Raw genomic sequence first — 21196 nt, 5'->3', positions numbered from 1 at the left:
TTTTTTTTCCTTTTTGTTGGTGTTATAGCCACTTTTTGTACTGTCAAATGAGTATTGTTTTCTTAACAAGCCGAAGGTAAAATAATGTAGGAGGAAGAAAAATATAAGTTTTATTCAAAACAAAAACAAACAAAAAAAGAAGCAAAAATGATGCTGTCAGAAAATATTATTTTTTCATATAAAACACAAAGATTAAGGAGGATACATGCTTGTCTTGAAATAAATTATACGAGCAGCTAACAGGATTCATCGGTTACGCCATAACCATAGAACCCGGACACACTTAAGACGTGCTTGCTACTTACTTGCCTCTTTCTCGTTTCCTTTTTTCTATTCTTGGTTGGTGCCAATTCACACGAAACAACAATGTTTTTACTTAGACGGATGTGAAAACAACAAACGTTAATTTACCAATCACAATTTCCTGATTACGACGTGTTCGTCTTAGATAATGGACTTGGCTTCCTTATTAGAGGATATTTTAAGGCTTATTTTAAAAAATATGTTCTTCGACCCACAAATAGGCCGATATTGGGCTTCTCAGTAAACGAAAATTTAACAGCTTTGAGATCTTCTTTGTTATGAATATGATACCAAAACAAAAAAAAAACAATAATTGGAAAAACTTATTTATTTTCTATTATGTTTTTCTTGTTGTTGCCTTCGGACTTATACTCTAAAAGAAATAATTAAATTATGAAAACCAAAAGAAAATATACTAATAGCTCCTCAAACATCGGATAGGGAAAATGGAAGTTGTTTCTCAAAGAGACCAAGCCTATATTCACCAAGCTTAGTCTTGTAAGCAGATGACTTGTATTGAGCCCAAGTAAACTCTCTATAACGCCACTCATCTTTATTTGGGACAAGGCATGACAATGGTGCAATCTCCTCGCTTAAAGGAGGACCTGCGAAGTAGATCATCGACAATCTTGACCTCTTTGTATTTGTGACCACTCTATGTTTTACACTCTTGAATCTTCCGTTAGTCATCACCTACATGATTATTGATTTGTCAATAACCACCCAACAAAATATTAACAATATGAAATTATCCTGAATTTTTAAAATATTACCCTCATAAATAAATTTAAAATGAAACGATTTAGATATGTTTGTTGTGATATAAATTTAAAATTAATTGAGAGAGAAATAAACAAATAATAAAAAAGAAGAAGTTGCAACAGAAAGGGTACCTGAAGAGTATCTCCGACAATAACGAAGAAAGAAGAGTGATCAGGTGGTACATCGACCCAAGTAGTTCCATCTTTGACACAGATTTGTAAACCCTCTGTGTCGTTAGATCTTAGCAATGATATCAACTGTGGATCCGTGTGCTCACCGAACCCAATCTCTTCCTTGGTTGGAGTCTCTTCCTTCTCCGGGTAATGGTTCATCCTTAGACACGAATCGCTTTCCTTCACCTTAACCAGCTTGCTCAGCCTCTCCTTTGGCTCTATCTTTAGCTCTTCCTCTACCATCTCAAGAACTTTACTCGTCATTCCCCTCATACCTTTCATGTACTCTTCCACCATCTCTCTGTTACAACTCAAATACGTCAGTTAACGAAAAGAACACAACAGGGGATCTCTGTTTTTTTTTTAAAGGTTTTGGTTTACCTGAAAACTGGAGGAGTTTGCCGGAATACGTCGGCGGTTTTGTGAGACGTAAGGCTAAGATTAGCATTAAGGAGAATATACTCAATACAGCCGACGTCACCATTGGGTCCGATACGTTTACTACCGTAACCAAACGGGTCGGGTGGACCAGCCTTTTCTTTGAGAGAGTGAGGCAAAGCAAAGAATTTGCTCGCTTCTTGCTCCAACAGTGTCAAAAGATCGGGTCGTACACCATGGTTGATGACTTTGAAGAACCCGAACTCCTCACATGCCTTGACGATTTGGGTTTTGGCATCTGAATCGGTTAAGTCTATAACAGGGATTATAACCGGACTCGGTTTGCATTTTGGGTTACCATACACGTTAGCTGGCTGTACCATAATTACCATGGTTTACTTCTTTTTGTTTTTTTTTTTTTTTTTTTTATAATGAGAGCTTTTTAATGATCCGAAGAATGATAAAAAGAAAAGATTGTTGAAGATCAGAAGGAAGTAAGGAATTTAAATAGAGAAAGAACTTTGGTGAAAAGAGTGTTTCCTTAGCACTAATTTATAGTCGTCGCTTGTTGTGTGTAGTAGTCGGCTTGTAGGGAAGCAGATTTTTTTTTTCTTTGGTATATCTTAAAAAAAAAAAATTGTAGAGTTTGTTGGAAAAAAAGAATATTTTCTTTGATTAGTTACGATTCTACAAATTTTGCTGTTTTCCATACATTACTGAATACTGATTTTATATTCCGCTAATAATATATACAGATTTGAAATTGAGTTTTCGGTAGTGATCCACCAAGAATCAAGAATGATAACTATCATAATGAATTGAAAATCTTTAGAATTTAATTTCTTTAAGGTATTATAGAAAAAAACATCAACTATTATAATTAATATTATATCATACTACTACTTTGAGTATCAAAATCAAATTTTAAATGGAAACTATACTAAAAGACTTTTAATATATTACCTTTCAATAATATTAAATTAAATTGAATTTTAATTTTCATGAGATTCATTCTTGAAATTACTAATCTAAAGTAAATGTATGTTTACCAATTGTGAGGATATATGTTTTTATTGTTTCAACTCATATTTGATGAGAATACTTTGGTCTATATATTTCCCATATATAGAATAAGAAATGGAGAGAAATCACGCGGGATCAATGTGTACCACAAATGTCATTTTACTTAATTTATTACCATATAAATTATAAAATAGTTTTTTATGGAGTATTATAAACATTAAAACAGTTTTAGACATCTCTATTCAGTGACACACGTATATTGGAATCTAATTAATTGCTAGACGAAGAAGACTGCTTCATCAGAAATAGAAGAAGACAAAATTACAGAAAGTTTTTTCACAAAGGATGATCATGCTAATTTGACATGTGTAGGTCTAGGGAGCGTCTAGTCCCCACAAGTACGTCTGTACTGTACAACGTAGTCTTCAATCTTTTGCTTTAAGTCATATATATATACACAGACCCGGCCGACAGAAAAAACAAAATGAAACCAAAAATTCGGGTTCAAAATTTTTCAAAATTTTAAAAGTCTCTTTTACTTAAAAATCTGTTGAATAAAAGGCTTTTTTTAGAAAGATATGTATAAAGATTTTTTTATTTACATGTAAAATGCCTTTTCATTTATAAGATATGTAAAATATCTTAAAATATCAAATTGTGGCAAAAACCTATAACTTTTATCGTAGATGAAAAAGACACATTTTTTAAATTTTGCATAGGACTCTCTTAATGTGAGCCGGCACTATATATAAGCATGAGTTTTGTTATTTAATTAGAGTTTGAGGTTAGATATTGTCGTCAGAGTTTGTATATCCTATGTTTTAGTATTTTATAAGATTCCGTCGACGTCGAAGATTTTTGGATGACTTGTTTATGATATTTTTGGAAAGATCCCTTATTGACACGTCCGACGAAAATGATAAGTGTACTGTTTTGAACCACGCTGAGTCGTTCGAAAACTGAACAAATTAAAATAGACGTCACGCGGTTGTGATGTTGTGCACAACCTACTTCGTCGCGTCTACTTGGTACGTGCGAGTGCACGTTTCTATCATTAGCATGCTTTGTCCTTTTTCCATACGTGGAGGCACTATATTTATTTTCAGTGTGTTTCTGTCGGATTATTGGGTGAACCGGTGAAGCATGTCATCGAGACATCGATCACTCAATTTTGTTTCGTATACTTAGTACTTACTTAGTTACTTATATATATATATATATATATATAGATTTAAAAGTATATTCTGCTAGATTCTATTTTCGGCGGTGACACTTATACCTCGGAAATGCACATGTATACGTGGTTTGTTTTATACAATGGATCTTATAATAAAATGATGTAAAAATAATAATTTTTGATAGCAGATTGATTCATGTGGTGATCAATGCTCACCATTTCCAAGGATATTCACCGAATCAAGCCCAAACTGTGTGAGTCATTTTTATTAAATGTTATATTTTTGTTGTTGGTTGACATTAGTCTTCCATGTAGATTGAGCTATGTAGCCCTTTATAAACAATGGATCTTATATGAACATGATCTTTAAAAACTAATTTTTGATAGCAGAATGATTCATGTGGTGATGAATACTAACCATTTCCAAGGAATCACCGAGTCGAGCCCAAACTTTGTGATTCATTTTCAATTATAAAATGTCGGTAACTTTTTGTTGAATATGACACTAGTATTTTATGTATATATTATTGAGCTATATATAGCCCTTTATATATATAAACTTTAGTTTTCATAAAACTAGTAAAACATAAGTAACACTAGTAAATTTGTATCATATAGTTACATTTTTTTGCTACAAACATATTAGTAACTTACAAATTAGTGACAAAATTTAAATTAATACATATTGTAGCTAATTAGTTACTAAGTGTAGCTATATAATAACAAATAGTAACATATATAATTTGTAGCAAAAATGCTACATATTTTGTAACACAAAATATTGTAACATCTAGCAAATTCATAGCAAAAATGACTTTAGAAACTAGAACCAACACTTAGGAAAAAAATGTAATATTTCTCTTTGTTATATTGTTTGGACTTTGGAGACGGAAAAAAAAATAAGTTTCGACCCGAAAAAAAAACTTTGCAGATCTCTTCTCCTCTCTTCCACCGTTTCCACCGCCGTAACCTACGATTTGTCTTAGCCACTCTACGCCATGGTCTTCTCATCTCTCCGGGCCGCCAACACTTCCTCGGGCCACAGAATCGCCGTCGGAAGCTTCCTCGACGATTAATACAACCGTATCGACATCCTCTCTTTCGATTTCGATTCGATGACCGTGAAGCTTCTCTCGAATCTCTCCTTCGAGCATCCTTATCCTCCAACGAAGCTAATGTGCAGTCCTTCTTTTCTCCATTGTCCTTCATCCGGAGATCTACATAATTCTTCTACCATTGAGCATTGAGCCTATCTCGGTTCTCAACAATAGCAAAACGAGCCTACTCTTCAGTGAGTTTGCTTATGTGTCTCTTGTCTATATTTCTCCTTTTTATGTTCTTACTGACCTAGAACATGAGTAGATATAACCTGTGAGATTCTTATATCGTTTATATATGGAATGTGCTCGTGGCTAGTGAATGCTATTTGATATATTCGGTCATCTTTAGAGAAGAAATTGTTTTTTAAGTGTTATGGGTTGATTTTTTCTGTTGTTGAGATATTTTGTTTTTTGGTTGTCCACCCAATATTTGAGAAGGATAACCATGCAAGATTTATATGATTCGGAATCATAGGCGAACTTTTATAATTAAGACCATTTTTTTTAAGAAGCTGAGCATATATAATAACTGTGGTCTATAACGCCAACAAAACTGACCAGTCCACGAAATTGGTTGTAACAACATAAATTACATTGCCCAGTAACAAAGACGAGTATATTAAAGAGAGTAGTTAAGAGACTAGTTACGTTCGTAAAATATTCTTGAGATATTTTGCATAAAATCAAATTCAGCGTGACCAAGTGCAACAATCTGATGAATATGCGTAAGAATTAATGAAGTTTATCTAACATTCGAACATTAAAAAAATTATTCGCCACTCACTAGCCGCTGATGGTAAAATGTTTTCATAGATTAGTAATTATGTTTTTTCCCAATTCTAGTGAAATAATCATTCTTCGAAGCTGAAAGGGTCAAATCCTTCACCAATAGATTTTCTGAACTCTTTCCAACACTGCTTGGCTTCCGTGTCTTTGTCTAGCATCGTGTATATAATTGCCTGTACCGACATTAAGAAGTATATAGTATAGGATTTTACTTTTGTACAAGAATAATAATTTTAAAGTTTTTTTTTTTGGTTTTTTTTGTTAAAGTAATATAAAGATGTGTTCACAAACCTTATAAAGAGGGATTCGAACATCAGAAATCTGGGCATTGTCGTCATTTAGACAACTATACTCAGCAGCTTCTTGATACCTTTCCTGGAATAATATCGTCCAAATACACTAACCATTAAATCATGCATGAACAACAGTGTTTGAAACTTGAGATTGCATTTTAGAACAGTACGTTGCAGTTGCAGGCATAAAAGATTATACTATTGACAACAGAAAATAATAATAGAAAAATAGATACCAGCAATATTAAAATCTCAACAAGAGCCATCTGCACGTTGAAGTCGGCCTCAGGCTCGTTTTTGTATCGCATGTTTGCGTCACGAAGGAGCTGCACCGCCTCCTCACATTTTCCTTCCTTCATCTTCCGTACCGCCTCCATCTATATATATTTCCCACACTTTTAATATCATTTAACTTTTTCCATTTAAATTGATTTGATGCTATGGGTACAGCACCCTATGAGATTTGATTTGGTAGCAAACAACTTGAATACGTCATACCAAAAACAAAACTAATAATAACTTTTATATTAAATTTTATTATTTTTTGGATGATAAGGAAAACAAAACCGAATAATTCGTTTGTATTGGTCCAACACAACTCCTACCTAGTCGTAGAAGTTTAGAGGATCATGACGTGACACTAAAATATTGGATAGAATATTTGTATGTTTTGCAGATTGTACCTTAATGAAATCAATATCTTCTTTTGAAGGCAAAGAAGGGAGCTTTTGGAGACTGAATGGTCTTTGAGAAGGAATGGGTTTAGCCGAAGCAAGCATTGAGCTCACTTCAAAGAGAGACCGCAATGCGAACTTAGCTGGCAAAGGATTCATATCGGAAGCAGCGGATACGGCTGAGCTCGGCTTCCCGGATATGATCATGTCGGCGGCGCTTGGATGCGCAGCTGCGGCGGCAGAGTGGCTTACATTCTTTATCTTAAAGCCGAAGATACTTAAGGCGCAAGCAAGTGCTAGGGATGCTCCCGCCGCCACTTTTAGTGGCGTTAATTGCTTTTTATCATCGTGATCATTATCACTTTTGCTGTCTGATTTCGCCATCGTGATTGGTGATCTGATGAACAAACGGCCGCTTTGACCGACATTGGAAGGAATACCAAAATAAGGGGTTTGAGATCTGAGGACTGGTTTATGTGTGGAGGTGACATTAGAGAAAAGAAATGTGAGTTTCTGACTATGGCCTAGAAGAAATGTAGAAGCCATTTTTCCTAAGAGTAAAAACAAAAATGGATTTTATTGCACTGATTGATTTTGTGTTAGGTAATTGATTTTTTGTTTTTGTTAGTTTCTTTACATGCATAGTATATCTGAGAGATTTAGGGTTTGTGAAGGAAAGCATCAAATTGTTGCTTCAGACAGAAGTAACTTCAGTTTGACAAAATGGCATCAAAATTTTGCTTAAACAAGCAAGTACGTACATAGGCACTGTTTTGGTATATCCTTTCTTAAAATTATAAGATATATTCTAGAGACTTTTGATCTAGCGTATAGTACATTTTGAAGATTAATTAGTGAGTTTTCGTTAGATTAGGCTCAGAAAAAAAATAATTATTTTCTATAGTTTAAAATATTTGGGAATTCCCATATGGCGTTACTCGTTAGATTCGTTGTTCGTGTGTCTCCTCGGTTAAAGTATAATAATTTCTTTACCTATGATACAAGACAAACATTAGAATAACTTACATTGCTTTTCCTCTTCCACTTGCAATCCAATTTTCATTGTGTATATAAAAACAATTTTCCAGAGGAAAACTTTTTTAATATTTGACATTCTAAACCACACAGAATCGGGACAAACACATATAATTTAGGTACGTATATGGTGAATCAGTCCAAGAACAAGTTCAGCATGAAGACCAAGTACGGAGCAGCAGTTGCACCTGTATTCATCCTTGCTGGTGCATATGTCGCTTGGAACTATATCAATCGTGGTTTATGGAGAAAGAAAGACGATAAAAATGGTCGAGATATCAGAAAAGGCGTTGCAGAACAAAAAAGGGATGGTAATGTGAAAAGCTTTGGTAAGGAGGCTTCTTCAGGAAGAGATAAGAAAAGTCTCTCAAGATCTGTTTCAGTGGGGGCTATTCGAGGAGGTAAATTGGCATTGCAGAGATTGCTTGATTTGCACTCATATCGTGCTGATACTTCTTCACTTGCCAATGCTGAGATTGAGTTTGAAGCATTACTTTCCCAAGAACACCCTGACTTTGGGATGCTTCAGGTACAGTTTCATATATAAATCATTTTTTTCTCTTTCGGGTTGTTCATATATAAACACCGTATAATCTCATCTCCCTCTTTGCAGAGAGACATTGTGAAGATGGAAATGAGTGGAAAAGAAGCAAAAGGAGTGGAGATATTAAAGAAAGCACTGGAGAAAGCAAGAAAAGAAAAGAAAGGTCATGAGGCTTATGAGATTGAGATGTTGCTTGTTGAAATGTTGATATACTTGGTTTTGCTCTCTCCATAATTTCATTTCTCATAAACATGATTTTATCACCATCTATATAATAACTTAGTTATTTTAATAGGGAAACATGGATGAGGCTAAACGATGTAAGTGTCTAGAAGATGAAGTCATAACAGATGCAAGACGTCCTCTTTACCAGGCAAGTCACATATCTTTAAATTCAAATGTGTCTTTCAGTTTTTTGCTTATTGTGTGAAATGTCGTTTTATGTGTCAGACTATAATCCACTACCTTCGAGCTGATCCTATGAAGCAAGTCGAGGAGACATTCAACAAGTTCAAAGAGATTCAAATTAGTCTGCAATGGCCTGGAAGCTCAGAAGAATGTGAGATTGAACAAATCACATTCGACGAGTTCAAGAAAGTGATGGAGTCTCTCAAGCAAGAAATCGAAGATGGCAACAAAAGAAGATCGACGTTAATCAAAGATAAAACGACGGAAGCTAGACCTCAATAATTTCAAAAAAATGGTCTTATAACCCAAGATTTGATACATAAATAATAATTACTCTTGATATAATACATCAAATTAGACCCCCAAAACTCCAAGATATGTATATTAGTATAATGTTTAGCATAGAAAATAATCAAAATACAAGTTGAAGCTTCCACAATGGTTATAAAAAGTATCATCATGATCCATGGCTTTTCTTTTTTATGCGATCAAGTTTAAAACACTATAGAAAGGCTTATTAAAGTAGAATAATGTAGATGTTAATACGGGCTTTTAATGGGCCGAATAGAATTAAAATAGGCCCAAAAAGTCATCGTCGTCAGAAGAATCTGAATTTGCTTTTCATCATCGTCACTGAGAGAACCCTAAACCATTTCCGCGGCGGCGTTTTCCCCACTCCAAATCTCCTGAATCAAATGGCGAATCTCCGAGGAGTCCTGCTCAACGTATCTTCTTATTGCCAACGAACTCTCTCTCAATCGCATTTCGCATCTTCGGGGCTTCTATGCCGATCCGTGGTTAAGCATCCGAACAATCTCGGTCAAATCCAAGGTAGGCTCTTCACGACGACGCTTATGAAATCGGGACCGAAGCACAGCGGTACGGAGCAAGGTGTGAAGCGAAACAGTGCGGATCACAGACGTAGATTGCTAGCTGCTAGATTCGAACTGAGGAGAAAGCTATACAAGGCGTTTTGCAAAGATCCGGATCTTCCCAGCGAAATGAGAGACAAGAATCGTTATAAGCTATCGAAATTGCCGAGGAACAGTGCCTTTGCGCGAATCAGAAACCGTTGTGTGTTCACTGGTCGGTCTCGTTCTGTGACTGAGCTGTTTAGGGTTTCTCGTATCGTTTTCCGTGGATTAGCAAATAAAGGTGCTTTGATGGGAATTAAGAAATCGTCTTGGTAGCTGCATTTTGTTACTGATCCAAAGTTAGTGTGTTTATGAATTCTCCTTGCTTTTGTTCTGTATAGATTAGTTACTTAAGTGATGATGATGATGAGTGATGTTTCTTTGTTTTAGGGAAGAAGATGATTGTGAAGAAATGGGAGCAAGGAATCAAAGAACTGTTGCGGCTACTAACTTTTTTGTGGTAAATACGATTACCCAAGTAGCTGTTTGTATATGATGGTGGAAACATTTTAACGCCATCACAAAACTTAGTTTGCTTGCTTTTTTCACAAGTGCTGCTCTTTGTTTACGATCTCACTCAGGATTATGAAGTTATTATGCCAGTAGTTCTCTTTGAATAAGTTAAACACCATCATATATTGTCAAATCTTATTTTGCTAATCACAAGTGATGTTCTTTCGCTCTCTTGTGGTGAAGTTATTTTTAGCAATTCTTGATGGTTGTCATAGGGTTATGGAAAGTCATAGGGTCATGGTATGGTATGAAGCTTGATGCATTGTCAAGTAAAAGGTGAAAACTTTAGAGCAATTTACATGGTGCATTGTCAAGTCTTAGTTGCCTAAGCTTCTTATAGTTTAAATAGCATTAAGTCTCGAGAATACAGCAGGAGAAGCGTTATGATCAACCATCTTATTTAGGGTTCTGAGAGAATCCTTGACTCAACTCACTTTTACATATGCATCAAAGTAGTGTTTATGGATTTGCCTGAACACATTTTCTGCAAAGAAACAATGTCCCTTTGAGGACATTCAATGATAAATGTTTATAGAACCTCTATTACCACTTGGATACCTCACTTTTGTTGCCTCTTGAAACACTCATTAACCACTACATCGAGTGTTTCTGTATCTAAACAGCCCTTCCTCAATATCTAAAAGTTATCCGCTTCCTCGATCTATAAAAGATAATGTTGCAATAATCCCCATCCACTTGTTCTTTTTGTTTGCACAGCTCTTACCTTGGACTGATCTAAAGAGTAAGACAAGTAACTATTTCTTGCCAAAAAAGTAAAGAATAGTGGTTGTTGGTCCGTAGTAGATAATGAGCAAGAGAGAACCAAAGTAAGCCAGTGTCGTGTAGAGAAATGACCACGACCACCACGCGGTTTGTGGTCAAGAGGGTCCCAAAATGGCTACACTTCTCTATCAATTTTTTTAAAACATATCCTACAAAATCTCAATGGTTTTGGCTTTAGGTTGGATTAAACAATACAATTGTTCCGAATGTAAATTAAAAATAAAGGAACAAAAAGAACAGCTGGAGGGATTTTGGTTAAAAGGACACTACACTTCCCAGCTTCCGCTCACTGACCAAAAAAAGAACACGCAGAAACACTTTCAACTGTTGACAGAGAAAGAGAGAGAGAGAGATGGTGCTGTACAACAACATTAGTTGGAGATCGGTCTCCATGTTAATGCTTCTACTTGGTCTCTCCATCGTCGCCGCCGCAGACTCCGCCGGAAAAACTTCACCGGTCGAAGACGGTACGCTCTTCACTCACATAATCTCATCACTTTTTTGTTTTTTGTTTTTTTGGAGTTATTGGTTAATGCTGCGTGTTGGGTATTACCCAATAGTGTTAATGGATTAACCAAAGCATGATTATTTTTCTTCTATGGTTATTTGATCTCTGAAACCTAAACCCAGCTTCTCTCTTTCTATAACAGAGGATTCGATATGGCCTTTAACTTAGTTCTTCTTTCTAAAAACGGTTTACTTACAGATCTGGGTAGCACAAAATCTGTATAAGGAATAAAAAAGTTATAACCTTTGCTTGGGATATGTGAGCTAGGTTTTAGGGTAATCTCACTTCTTCTCTGTCAATGGGGGAAAATTCATAGAGATATTATAGCCGTCACAATCAGAAAGAAAACTAAAGTTTGTGGGTCTAATTCGTTTAATTGAAAAAAGCTGTAGGCCATCTCCTGTGTAAAGGAATAGAAAGCTCTCCTCTCAGCTCCCCGTTGGCTTCAATTCAAGTCTTCAACACTTGGAACTAGTTTTTTATTTATCTTAACCCCTTTAAAATCCTAATTAGAATAGCATTAACCCATTTAAGTATAGTTATTTTTTTCTCTTCAAATATAGAAAATAGATTAAGAAAAAAAAAGTAAGAAACGGTTCCCGCCATGTGCCATCTTTTGTTGTTTGTCTGTTTAGTAGTACTAATTTTCTTGAACAAAGACCATAACCAAAATGTATTGTCCTTTTGTTTGACTAAAATAAAATAAGTATAAGCAACATTTGTTTGGGAGTCTCCGAGATGGCCAAAAGAAGACTTGTTTTCAAATTAAGATGATTCTCACTTACCAAATCAGTCCTGAAACAGAAATTTCCTTTGTACCTGGTGGACAAAGCGTTGTTGCTTCCTCTATTCCAACATACCTGTTGAGTTTTTATGTTCTTCCCTTCTGGAAATGTCATCTCTCTCTACTATTAGATGCCCTCTTTTCTACCGGACAGTGGCAAGTTTCTCATTCACAGTCTGCTCTACATCTTTTCTCTACAACTCTGGTGCCTTTCTGCTTTCAACCCCTTTTCTCAGTAACCCTTTCAGCCTTCAAGATGAAGCAGGTCAACCCAAATGGCGCCGGATCTGAGCCTAAGAAACGTTCCTCCTCGGAGGAAGACGAACCAGTTAGACTCCCAGCTCTAGACAATGACGCTCTTGCGAGGAGATTCAGACTCACCTTGATAGGGCGTGTCTTCCACACTGGTGGCAGGAGTATGGAAGCCTTTCTGGCCCTCATGCCAAGCGTTGGTATCTGGGACGTGGACGGTCGAGTTCGAGGGTTCGACCTTGTCAATGGTCGGTTCCATTTCAACTTTGAGACCGAAGAGGATCTGCAAAAAGTATTGAAAAAGAGACCATGTCATTTCAATAAGTGGACCTTCTCTTTAGAGAGATGGGAACTTAACTTCCAGGAAAGCCTCCTGTGTTTTGTTAACTTCTGGGTTAAGATAAGAGATCTCCCCCTTCGTTGCTGGGTGGAAGAAGCTTTCAGAGGGATTGGTGATTCCATTGGCCGTGTTTCAGAGGTTGATATCACTGATGCTCGAGTCTTAGTTTCTGTGGATGTCACGAAACCTCTAAAGTTCGCCAAGCGGGTAGTGACGGAAGATGGAGAAGAAGTTGTGGTATCCCTCTACTATGAGAAACTGTTCCGGTACTGCTTTACATGTCATCTCATCTCCCATGAAGAAAGAGACTGCCCTCAACTCACTGAACAGCAGAAACAAGCCAACAAAGTGCGAAGAATCGCAACTCTCCCTGGTGCTAACAACCGATGGGAAGATCGTCGTGCCCTTGTTAACCGTCGAGATAGGGCATATCAGGGGGAGGAGAGATATAGAGAAGACCGTCGAAGGGCCTCAAATGAACCTGAGCTCTCTTCAGGTACTGCCTCTGCTCACCGTTCCAGAGGTCACCACACCTCGAGGGACTCTCCCTCAGATCTCCGACATGGGAGGAGACACCTGCATCATTCTAAGGAACCCTCTCGGGAGGAGGTACCCCGAAATCCAGTATGGCAGCGTATTGGGGACTCTGCATCCAAATCACATCCCCGACGTAGGGAGACATCTCTACAATCCTCTTCAGAGACACAAAACAGAATCGAAAAGGGACCCAAACCTCGATCTTACTCTACAAAGACTTCAGATGTCCCCCCTGTCAGCAAGCAGCAGGTTAACTTCAGCGTGCAACGTGTCCCTTCACGTAGGAGAGAATCTCCACTTCGTATCAGATCCCCAGTAAGAGAGGAGCCGTTACCGGATCAGAGGATGACATCACGGCGCCCTCCCCGCCACCAGCCAAGCCGTAAAGAAAACGATGGACAGTCAGAAGCGAAGAACAAAGGAAAAGGAAAAGCTCTTCAGGAATCAGATGATGATTTGATGGAGGATGAGGATGAGGATGAGATAGATGAAGGGCCCATCCCGAGGAACTTCGAGTATGGATCGGGCTCGGGAACTGTTGCAGTTGGTGAGGGGAGCTCTGGTCTTCCCCGGAATCATCATCGGGAGCTTATATTGAGGCCCCTAGTGCCGTCGTCCCAGCAGTTGGAGATGTTACCGGTGACTCACTCTACTCCTTTATCGGGTGTCGAGGACGGTGGTGATATCATTCTCTCAGACTGGGAGACGGGGGAACCCCAACCAAGGGAGGTGATGGCCTCTCACCATCCTATGCAGAGTGATGCGATCCCCTCAGATTGGGAGAATTTGGTTGAGGACCATGGGTACAATGCATCCGACCGAGAGCTCACCGAGGAGGATGTTAGATTGATGAAAGAAATCGAGAATGAGATGATTCTCGATGGATTGCTTGAAACCGATGACCTTCTCGGAGAAGATATGGTGAGTAGCGACGAGATTGAAAACGACGAGGGGCTCATGAGTAGGGATGGTGCCAGTGTGGAACGAACGGTCTCAGATAGATTAGTCCCACGCTCCGGTCTGGAAACGGCAGCTCCAGCAACCTCGCAATCCCCATCGAGCAAACGGGAGCTTTCCCCAAAATCATCGGGAGTTGGGAGAAAATTCAGGAAGCCCTCTGGGCCTAGTCCTGTCGGTGGAGGTCCATTAGGGGTTGTTGGACCTACTGAGTCCACCAAACCTGTCCCAACAAAGCTAATACCGTCTAGTCCGAAGGTGAATAAGGCTGCTTCAAGAAAGTTAAATTTGTTTACCAGTAAGAGTTCACCTAAGAAAAGGACTTCCCAAAGATTATACGGCCAAAGAAATGAGGCAAATTTACCAGTTAACAATGCAATCCCTCAGACTGAGGTGGGAACATCTAAGAAGAAGAAGAAGAAAGGAGACAAGGCAAGTGTGCCCAAGGATGGTGAGGAGGAGTCCCAGTTCTCCCCCGACCCCCCAGTATGAGAACAATTGCTTGGAATTGTCAAGGGGCGGGAGCCAAATTGACTCGCCGTCGACTGCGTGAGCTATGTAGGGTGTACTCACCAGGTTTTTTATTTTTATCTGAAACTAAGAATGACAAGTGCTATCTGCAAGAAGTGCAAGTGGATTTAGGATTTGATAATCTTCGAACCGTTGAGCCAGAGGGAACTAGTGGCGGTTTAGCTTTATTGTATTCAAATGATTTTCCGGTTAAGTTTTTATTGTTAGATGACCGGTTAATCGACATTGAAACTATTATTAATGGCAATCGGGTCTTTATGACATTTATTTATGGTGACCCTGTCCCTAAAAATCGGGAATATGTTTGGGAAAGATTAATGCGTATTGGAGTTACTAGATCTGAACCTTGGTTTATTATTGGGGACTTCAACGAAATAACAGGGAATCATGATAAGAGAGGAGGAAAGAAAAGATCAGAATCCTCATTTTTACCGTTTAGAGCGATGATTGATTCATGTGGTTTAATTGATTTCCCTTATCAAGGTAATCAATTTTCATGGATTGGCAATCGATCAAACGGCAAGATTCGATGTCGATTAGATAGAGCCATGGGAAACGAAGAGTGGCACAATATCTTTTCCCACACTAATGTGGAGTATATGAAGATGTGGGGCTCAGACCATCGTCCACTTCTAGCAGCAATTCAAACACGTCCAAAAAAATTTGCGAAAAACTTTATGTTTGATAAGAGGTGGATAGACAAGCCTGGCCTAAAAGAGGCGGTGATAAATGGATGGGGTGATAATGATACTTCGATGGAGAGATCCATCAGGAAAAAAATCAATAATTGCAAGCGAGTTATCTCCATTTGGAAGAAAAATAACCAAACAAACTCGGAAAAAAAGATAAAGGAGCTTCAAGACAAGATTGACGTAACCTATGGAGATGACCAGGCATCGGCAGAAACTCTCCTCAACCTAAAATGGCAGCTTTGCGAGGCGTATAGGGAAGAGGAAGCGTATTGGTACCAAAAAAGCAGAGAACTGTGGCTTGCAGAAGGTGATAACAATACAAAATTTTTCCATGCTTCAACGAAACAAAGGAGGGCAAGAAATAAGATCACCGGCATCCTTAACCATATTGGCGTCTGGGTAGATACTGAAGAAGGAATAGAAAAAGTTGCAGTGGAGTATTTCAGCAATCTCTTCTCATCCTCGAATGCGAGCGACCCTACAATGGCCATTAAGGACGTGCCAACATTGGTTACACAAGCTATGAATGCACACCTTACTAAAGAGGTCTCAGAAGAGGAAGTTAAAAGAGTTTTGTTCTCCCTGAACCCCGGCAAGGCACTGGGTCCGGATGGGATGACTGCACTTTTCTTCCAAAAATTTTGGGATACCACAGAAAGCGATCTCACTCAGATGGTGAAGAATTTTTTTAGCTATGGTATTTTTGATGGCAAACTAAATGAAACAAACATATGTTTGATCCCGAAAGGAGACCGACCCCGAGAAATGTCAAAATTTCGCCCTATTAGCCTATGTAATGTATGCTATAAGGTGATCTCCAAAATTTTGAGTTTATGTCTCAAAAGGTTTTTACCGGAACTTATATCCGAGACCCAATCTGCATTTGTGGCAGGAAGATTAATCACTGATAATATCCTGATTGCTCAAGAAAACTTCCATGCTCTACGTTCCAACCAGGCCAACCGGGAAAAATTCTTGGCTATAAAGACGGATATGAGCAAAGCCTATGATAGGGTAGAATGGAACTTTTTAAGAGCTTTGATGGAAAAAATGGGCTTTGATCAACAATGGGTGGGATGGATAATGCAATGCATTACTTCCGTCTCTTACCGCATTTTGATCAATGGTGAACCCAAAGGAAGGATTAAACCAACTCGGGGCATCCGCCAAGGAGACCCTATTTCTCCATACCTCTTCATATTATGTACAGAAGCCCTGATCGCCCAGCTTAGAAATGCCGAACGAGAGGGGAGGATTCAAGGTTTACGTATATCGAATGCAAGTCCACGAGTCTCCCATTTGCTTTTCGCGGATGATAGTCTATTCTTCTGTAGAGCTGACCCTCAGCAATGTAAGGAAGTCATCGATATAATCCGCCTCTATGGCGAGGCATCCGGCCAAGAAATCAACTTCTCTAAATCTTCGATCATGTTTGGTACCGAGGTCCCAGCCCACATACGACAAGAGATCAAAACTATAGTTGGGATATCACAAGAAGGAGGCATGGGTACTTACTTAGGTCTCCCAGAAAAGATACATGGTTCAAAGGCACAAGTCTTTGCCTTCGTAAGGGATAAGCTCCACGAAAGAGTCAATTTATGGACGTCAAAGTCCCTCTCCAAGGGAGGCAAGGAAGTCCTGATAAAATCAGTGGCGCAAGCAATTCCGACATACGTAATGTCGTGTTTTCTCTTACCAAAAGCTATTTGCTCAAAATTAACAAGTGCAATTGCCAATTTTTGGTGGAGCAATAAAGCTGATAGTAAAGGATTACATTGGATCTCATGGGAACAAATGTGCACTCAAATTTCAGAAGGTGGACTAGGCTTCAGAACACTTGAAGAATTTAATCTTGCCCTTTTGGCAAAGCAGCTATGGAGGTTGTTAAGATTTCCAGATTCCCTCCTTAGCCGAGTTCTCAAAGGACGATATTTTAGATATTGTAGCCCATTAGAGGTACAAGTATCAAATCGGCCTTCATATGGCTGGAGAAGTATGCTAGCGGCAAAAGATGTTCTCTCATACGGTATCCGTAAGACTATAAGCTCAGGGTTTAACACGTGTATCTGGACTGAACCATGGATCCCAGATACGCCAGCAAGACCGCCCCAAGGTTTAACCACTGATAGAAATCCCTTGATTTGTGTTAACACCTTGATCGATTTCAATACAAAAAAATGGAAAATGGAGCGTCTTCGGGAACTCTTTCCCTCGAATGAAATTGCCCTTATTTTGGGGATCAAACCAAGCTTGAATGCTGCGAGAGATGGGTATTCCTGGACACTGACTAAATCTGGGAACTACACCGTTAAGTCTGGCTATGAAGCCGCGAGAGCTATCTCTCGCCCAGTTTGCGACCTCCCTTTTCAGGGGCCTAGTGTTACGACACTCAAGGCGCAAGCATGGAAGTTAAAAACATCACGAAAGCTGAAGCATTTCGTGTGGCAATGTGTGACTGGGTGTGTGGCAACATGTCAACGCCTCCATTATCGCCCTATTGGTAGAAATAAGGATTGTCCTAGATGTGGAGCGGAAGAGGAAACTATTAATCATATGCTATTGAATGTCCACCAGCTCGTCAAGTGTGGGCCTTATCGACAATTCCTTCTCACCCTATGGTGTTTCCTTCCTCCTCCCTATATAGCAACATCGATTATCTATATGGGCGTGGCAGAGACTTCGGCACACTCAATCAGAATTTGAGAATGTTCCCTTGGATGATGTGGTACATTTGGAAGGCAAGAAATAAGAAACTCTTTGAAAATATCTCTGAATCTCCACAAGATACTTTGGAGAAAGCTACCCAAGAAGAAGAAGTATGGCGAAGAGCAAACATTAGAGACACACCACCAGTGGTGGTAGGCGCGGGCATACCTCCGATCCCAATCCCACAAGATTCCATTGTCTGCTTTATCGATGGATCTTGGCATACAGAGGTAGATAGAAGTGGACACGGCTGGATTGCATCTATTGGTGATAGAATCTTACATTTGGGGCTAAAAGGATCGCGACGTAGCCTCTCACCTTTACATGCAGAGTTGGACACACTTGTTTGGGCTATGAGGTGCTTATTGGCATTGGACGTGGATAAAGTTTTTTTTGCCACGGATTGCTCGGATATCCTGCTAATGACGTCTAATATTGATGATTGGCCAACTTTTTCCTCGGAACTGAAGGATTTTGCTCATTTCAGAGATAAATTTGCTAGCTTTAGTATTAGATTCATTCCCCGAGAGGAAAATATCCGTGCTGATAAACTTGCGAAAGGTGCAAGAGCATGTGGTTTCTGTTTTTCTCATGTAAGCTCGTCGGTACCCAACTGGCTCTCTCTCGAAGAGAGTCACCTGCCGATAACTTAATATATGGGGTTTGTTCGGAAAAAAAAAAAAAAAAAGCAACATTTGTTTACCTTCCCTGAGGAAAAGGGTACTTGTAACTGTAGACACAAGACCACATATTCTATTCTAGTCATATGAATGTTGAGAGACCCACCCACACCGATACTTAATGCATGGGTCCGAAATATGAAATGGTTCAATTCTCGTGTCTCCCTTCTTTGCCTTCACTGTTTCTTTTTGTTATACGTCTTTGTCATATTTCATTTTTCTGATACCAATTTCTTAAATTCCGCTATTAATTACGTTTTTTTATCAATAGATATTTTAACTAATTTTGTTGTTGTTGTTCCAGGCTTAGTCGTTAACGGCGACTTCGAGACTCCACCGTCGAATGGCTTCCCTGATGACGACGGGATCATCAACGAAGCCTCAGAGATCCCGAGCTGGCGATCTGACGGCACGGTGGAGCTAATCAAATCCGGTCAGAAACAAGGCGGGATGATCCTGATCGTGCCTGAAGGTCGTCACGCTGTTAGATTAGGAAACGATGCAGAGATCAGCCAAGAACTGATGGTTGAGAAAGGTTCAGTCTACTCCGTTACGTTCAGCGCGGCTCGCACGTGTGCGCAGTTAGAGTCGCTGAACGTTTCGGTGGATTCTTCCGATGAACCGATGGCGTCGCAGACCATTGACTTGCAAACTTTGTACAGCGTTCAAGGCTGGGATCCATATGCATGGGCGTTTGAAGCGGTTGTGGATCGCGTCAGGTTGGTTTTTAGGAATCCTGACATGGAGGATGATCCTACTTGTGGACCTATCCTTGATGACATTGCCGTTAAGAAGCTCTTCACTCCTGCTAAACCAAAAGGTAACGTTTCAAGTTTTTTTAAAACTAATCCCTTAATGTAACATACTAACATTAGTAAAAAAAACAAACGTAAATGTTGTACTTTTACAGGTAATGCAGTGATTAATGGGGATTTTGAAGAAGGTCCATGGATGTTTAGGAACACGACATTAGGTGTTCTGCTTCCGACAAGCCTCGACGAATATATATCGTCGCTTCCTGGATGGACAGTGGAATCGAACAGAGCAGTCCGGTTTATTGACTCGGACCACTTTTCTGTTCCTGAGGGGAAGCGGGCTATAGAGCTTCTGTCGGGCAAAGAAGGCATCATTTCTCAAATGGTTGAGACAAAAGCGAACGCTCCGTATAAGCTGTCATTCTCATTGGGTCATGCAGGTGACAAGTGCAAGGAACCATTAGCTGTAATGGCTTTTGCTGGAGATCAAGCACAGAACTTCCATTATATGGCGCAAGCGAACTCGAGTTTCGAAGTATCGGAAGTGAATTTTACGGCGAAAGCTGACCGTACCAGGATAGCTTTCTACAGCGTTTATTACAATACGAGGACGGACGATATGAGTTCCTTGTGTGGACCTGTGATTGATGACGTTAAGGTCTGGTTCTCCGGGTCTAGTAGAATTGGATTTGGTTTTCCGGTTTTTTTTATTCTTCTCGCATTGGTTTTCATCTAGGTTATTCCGGTTTAGAAGATGTATTGGTAAGACCGGGATTCCAATGTTGTATTATGTATTGGGTTCAAGCTACTAGATATGAGAAACTAGCTATCTTTTATGCAATTCATGGTCGTTGAGATCAATGAGACTTAAACAATTATAGAACTAGGGCTATACAGTTTATTATATAATATCTTTTATGCAACGATATTATATATTCATTGATCATATAATGAGTATCAATGAATCATGTGAAACCAATGTGTGAAGGGGAAGTCTGCAAAATTGAAGAAACAAAACGTTTACTCACTTGATCCAAACATATTTAGGTAAGGCAAAAATATCACATTATGTACCCTAAAAGATGAGTGTATCCGTTTGATGACCATCCTCATTCAAACTTCTCAAAAAAATGTTAGAAAGATATAGATCTAGAAACTTTGGAAATCTTGGAGACTGGAAATGTAGAATTCTATTCCACGGAGCTAATAACGTTCATTGACTTCTACAAATATTATAATACAAATAATTAGGGGGAGAAAGTTATCCAAATGTGTAATTATGATTTTGCTGATTTTTTATTGATCACCTTTCCAAAATGATTCTTCGTTCACAACTTCAAAAATTGTATGTTGGAAGAAGCTAAGCTAAGCTGAAGAAAATAGAAAAATCAACATTCAAAAAAAGTCTGAATCACAAGAGAAATTGTAATATGATTCTTTTTGTTTTTTTTTCTTTTCTTTTGATAATGGATTTGATTATTTTTTCTTCTTTTTGTCAAAAGTGTAATGTTTTTAGATACTTTACCCTAAGGCCAACTAATCAGGAGATATATTAAAACGTCCAATAGTTATTATTTTAATAGTTTGT

General features: G+C 38.7%; 5 protein-coding genes across 6 annotated transcripts; 3 read left to right on the top strand and 2 right to left on the bottom strand.

Annotated features, from left to right (window-relative positions):
• Positions 1 to 601: 601 nt before the first annotated feature.
• On the bottom strand, positions 602 to 2334 carry LOC104792207 (gibberellin 2-beta-dioxygenase 3-like). The gene is made up of 3 exons (XM_010518299.3): positions 1620 to 2334; positions 1197 to 1539; positions 602 to 996 (listed from the first exon to the last, which is right to left on the bottom strand). Exons 1-3 carry the CDS (start codon positions 2006 to 2008, stop codon positions 730 to 732), a joined length of 999 nt encoding a protein of 332 aa, XP_010516601.1. The 5' UTR covers positions 2009 to 2334; the 3' UTR covers positions 602 to 729.
• Positions 2335 to 5565: 3231 nt separating this feature from the next.
• On the bottom strand, positions 5566 to 7400 carry LOC104792206 (uncharacterized). Its single transcript, XM_010518298.3, has 4 exons — positions 6679 to 7400; positions 6232 to 6372; positions 5994 to 6077; positions 5566 to 5875 (listed from the first exon to the last, which is right to left on the bottom strand). The coding sequence occupies exons 1-4, from the start codon at positions 7213 to 7215 to the stop codon at positions 5768 to 5770; spliced, it is 870 nt and encodes a 289-aa protein (XP_010516600.1). The 5' UTR covers positions 7216 to 7400; the 3' UTR covers positions 5566 to 5767.
• A 280-nt stretch (positions 7401 to 7680) lies between these two features.
• Positions 7681 to 9107, top strand: LOC104792205 (uncharacterized). Of its 2 annotated transcripts, none has more exons than XR_015559763.1 (4): positions 7681 to 8233; positions 8318 to 8411; positions 8544 to 8621; positions 8699 to 9107. XR_015559763.1 is itself a non-coding variant. In XM_010518297.3 (4 exons), the coding sequence occupies exons 1-4, from the start codon at positions 7832 to 7834 to the stop codon at positions 8936 to 8938; spliced, it is 867 nt and encodes a 288-aa protein (XP_010516599.1). In that variant the 5' UTR covers positions 7681 to 7831; the 3' UTR covers positions 8939 to 9107. The 2 variants fall into 2 exon arrangements, 1 of the variants encoding a protein (XP_010516599.1); XM_010518297.3 differs by having other exon boundaries at positions 8318 to 8464.
• Positions 9091 to 10253, top strand: LOC109133503 (uncharacterized). Its single transcript, XM_019246912.2, has 2 exons — positions 9091 to 9869; positions 9961 to 10253. Exon 1 carries the CDS (start codon positions 9193 to 9195, stop codon positions 9844 to 9846), a length of 654 nt encoding a protein of 217 aa, XP_019102457.2. The 5' UTR covers positions 9091 to 9192; the 3' UTR covers positions 9847 to 9869; positions 9961 to 10253.
• Positions 10254 to 10619: 366 nt separating this feature from the next.
• Positions 10620 to 20469, top strand: LOC104792204 (protein DUF642 L-GALACTONO-1,4-LACTONE-RESPONSIVE GENE 2). Its single transcript, XM_010518296.3, has 3 exons — positions 10620 to 11333; positions 19158 to 19673; positions 19764 to 20469. Exons 1-3 carry the CDS (start codon positions 11219 to 11221, stop codon positions 20342 to 20344), a joined length of 1212 nt encoding a protein of 403 aa, XP_010516598.1. The 5' UTR covers positions 10620 to 11218; the 3' UTR covers positions 20345 to 20469.
• The last annotated feature ends 727 nt before the right edge of the window (positions 20470 to 21196 follow it).

This window comes from Camelina sativa, chromosome 6, assembly GCF_030686135.1.
Source record: "Camelina sativa cultivar CO46 ecotype springtype chromosome 6, ASM3068613v1".
Taxonomy (NCBI): domain Eukaryota; kingdom Viridiplantae; phylum Streptophyta; class Magnoliopsida; order Brassicales; family Brassicaceae; genus Camelina; species Camelina sativa.
This window is presented reverse-complemented; position numbering and strand designations above follow the sequence as displayed.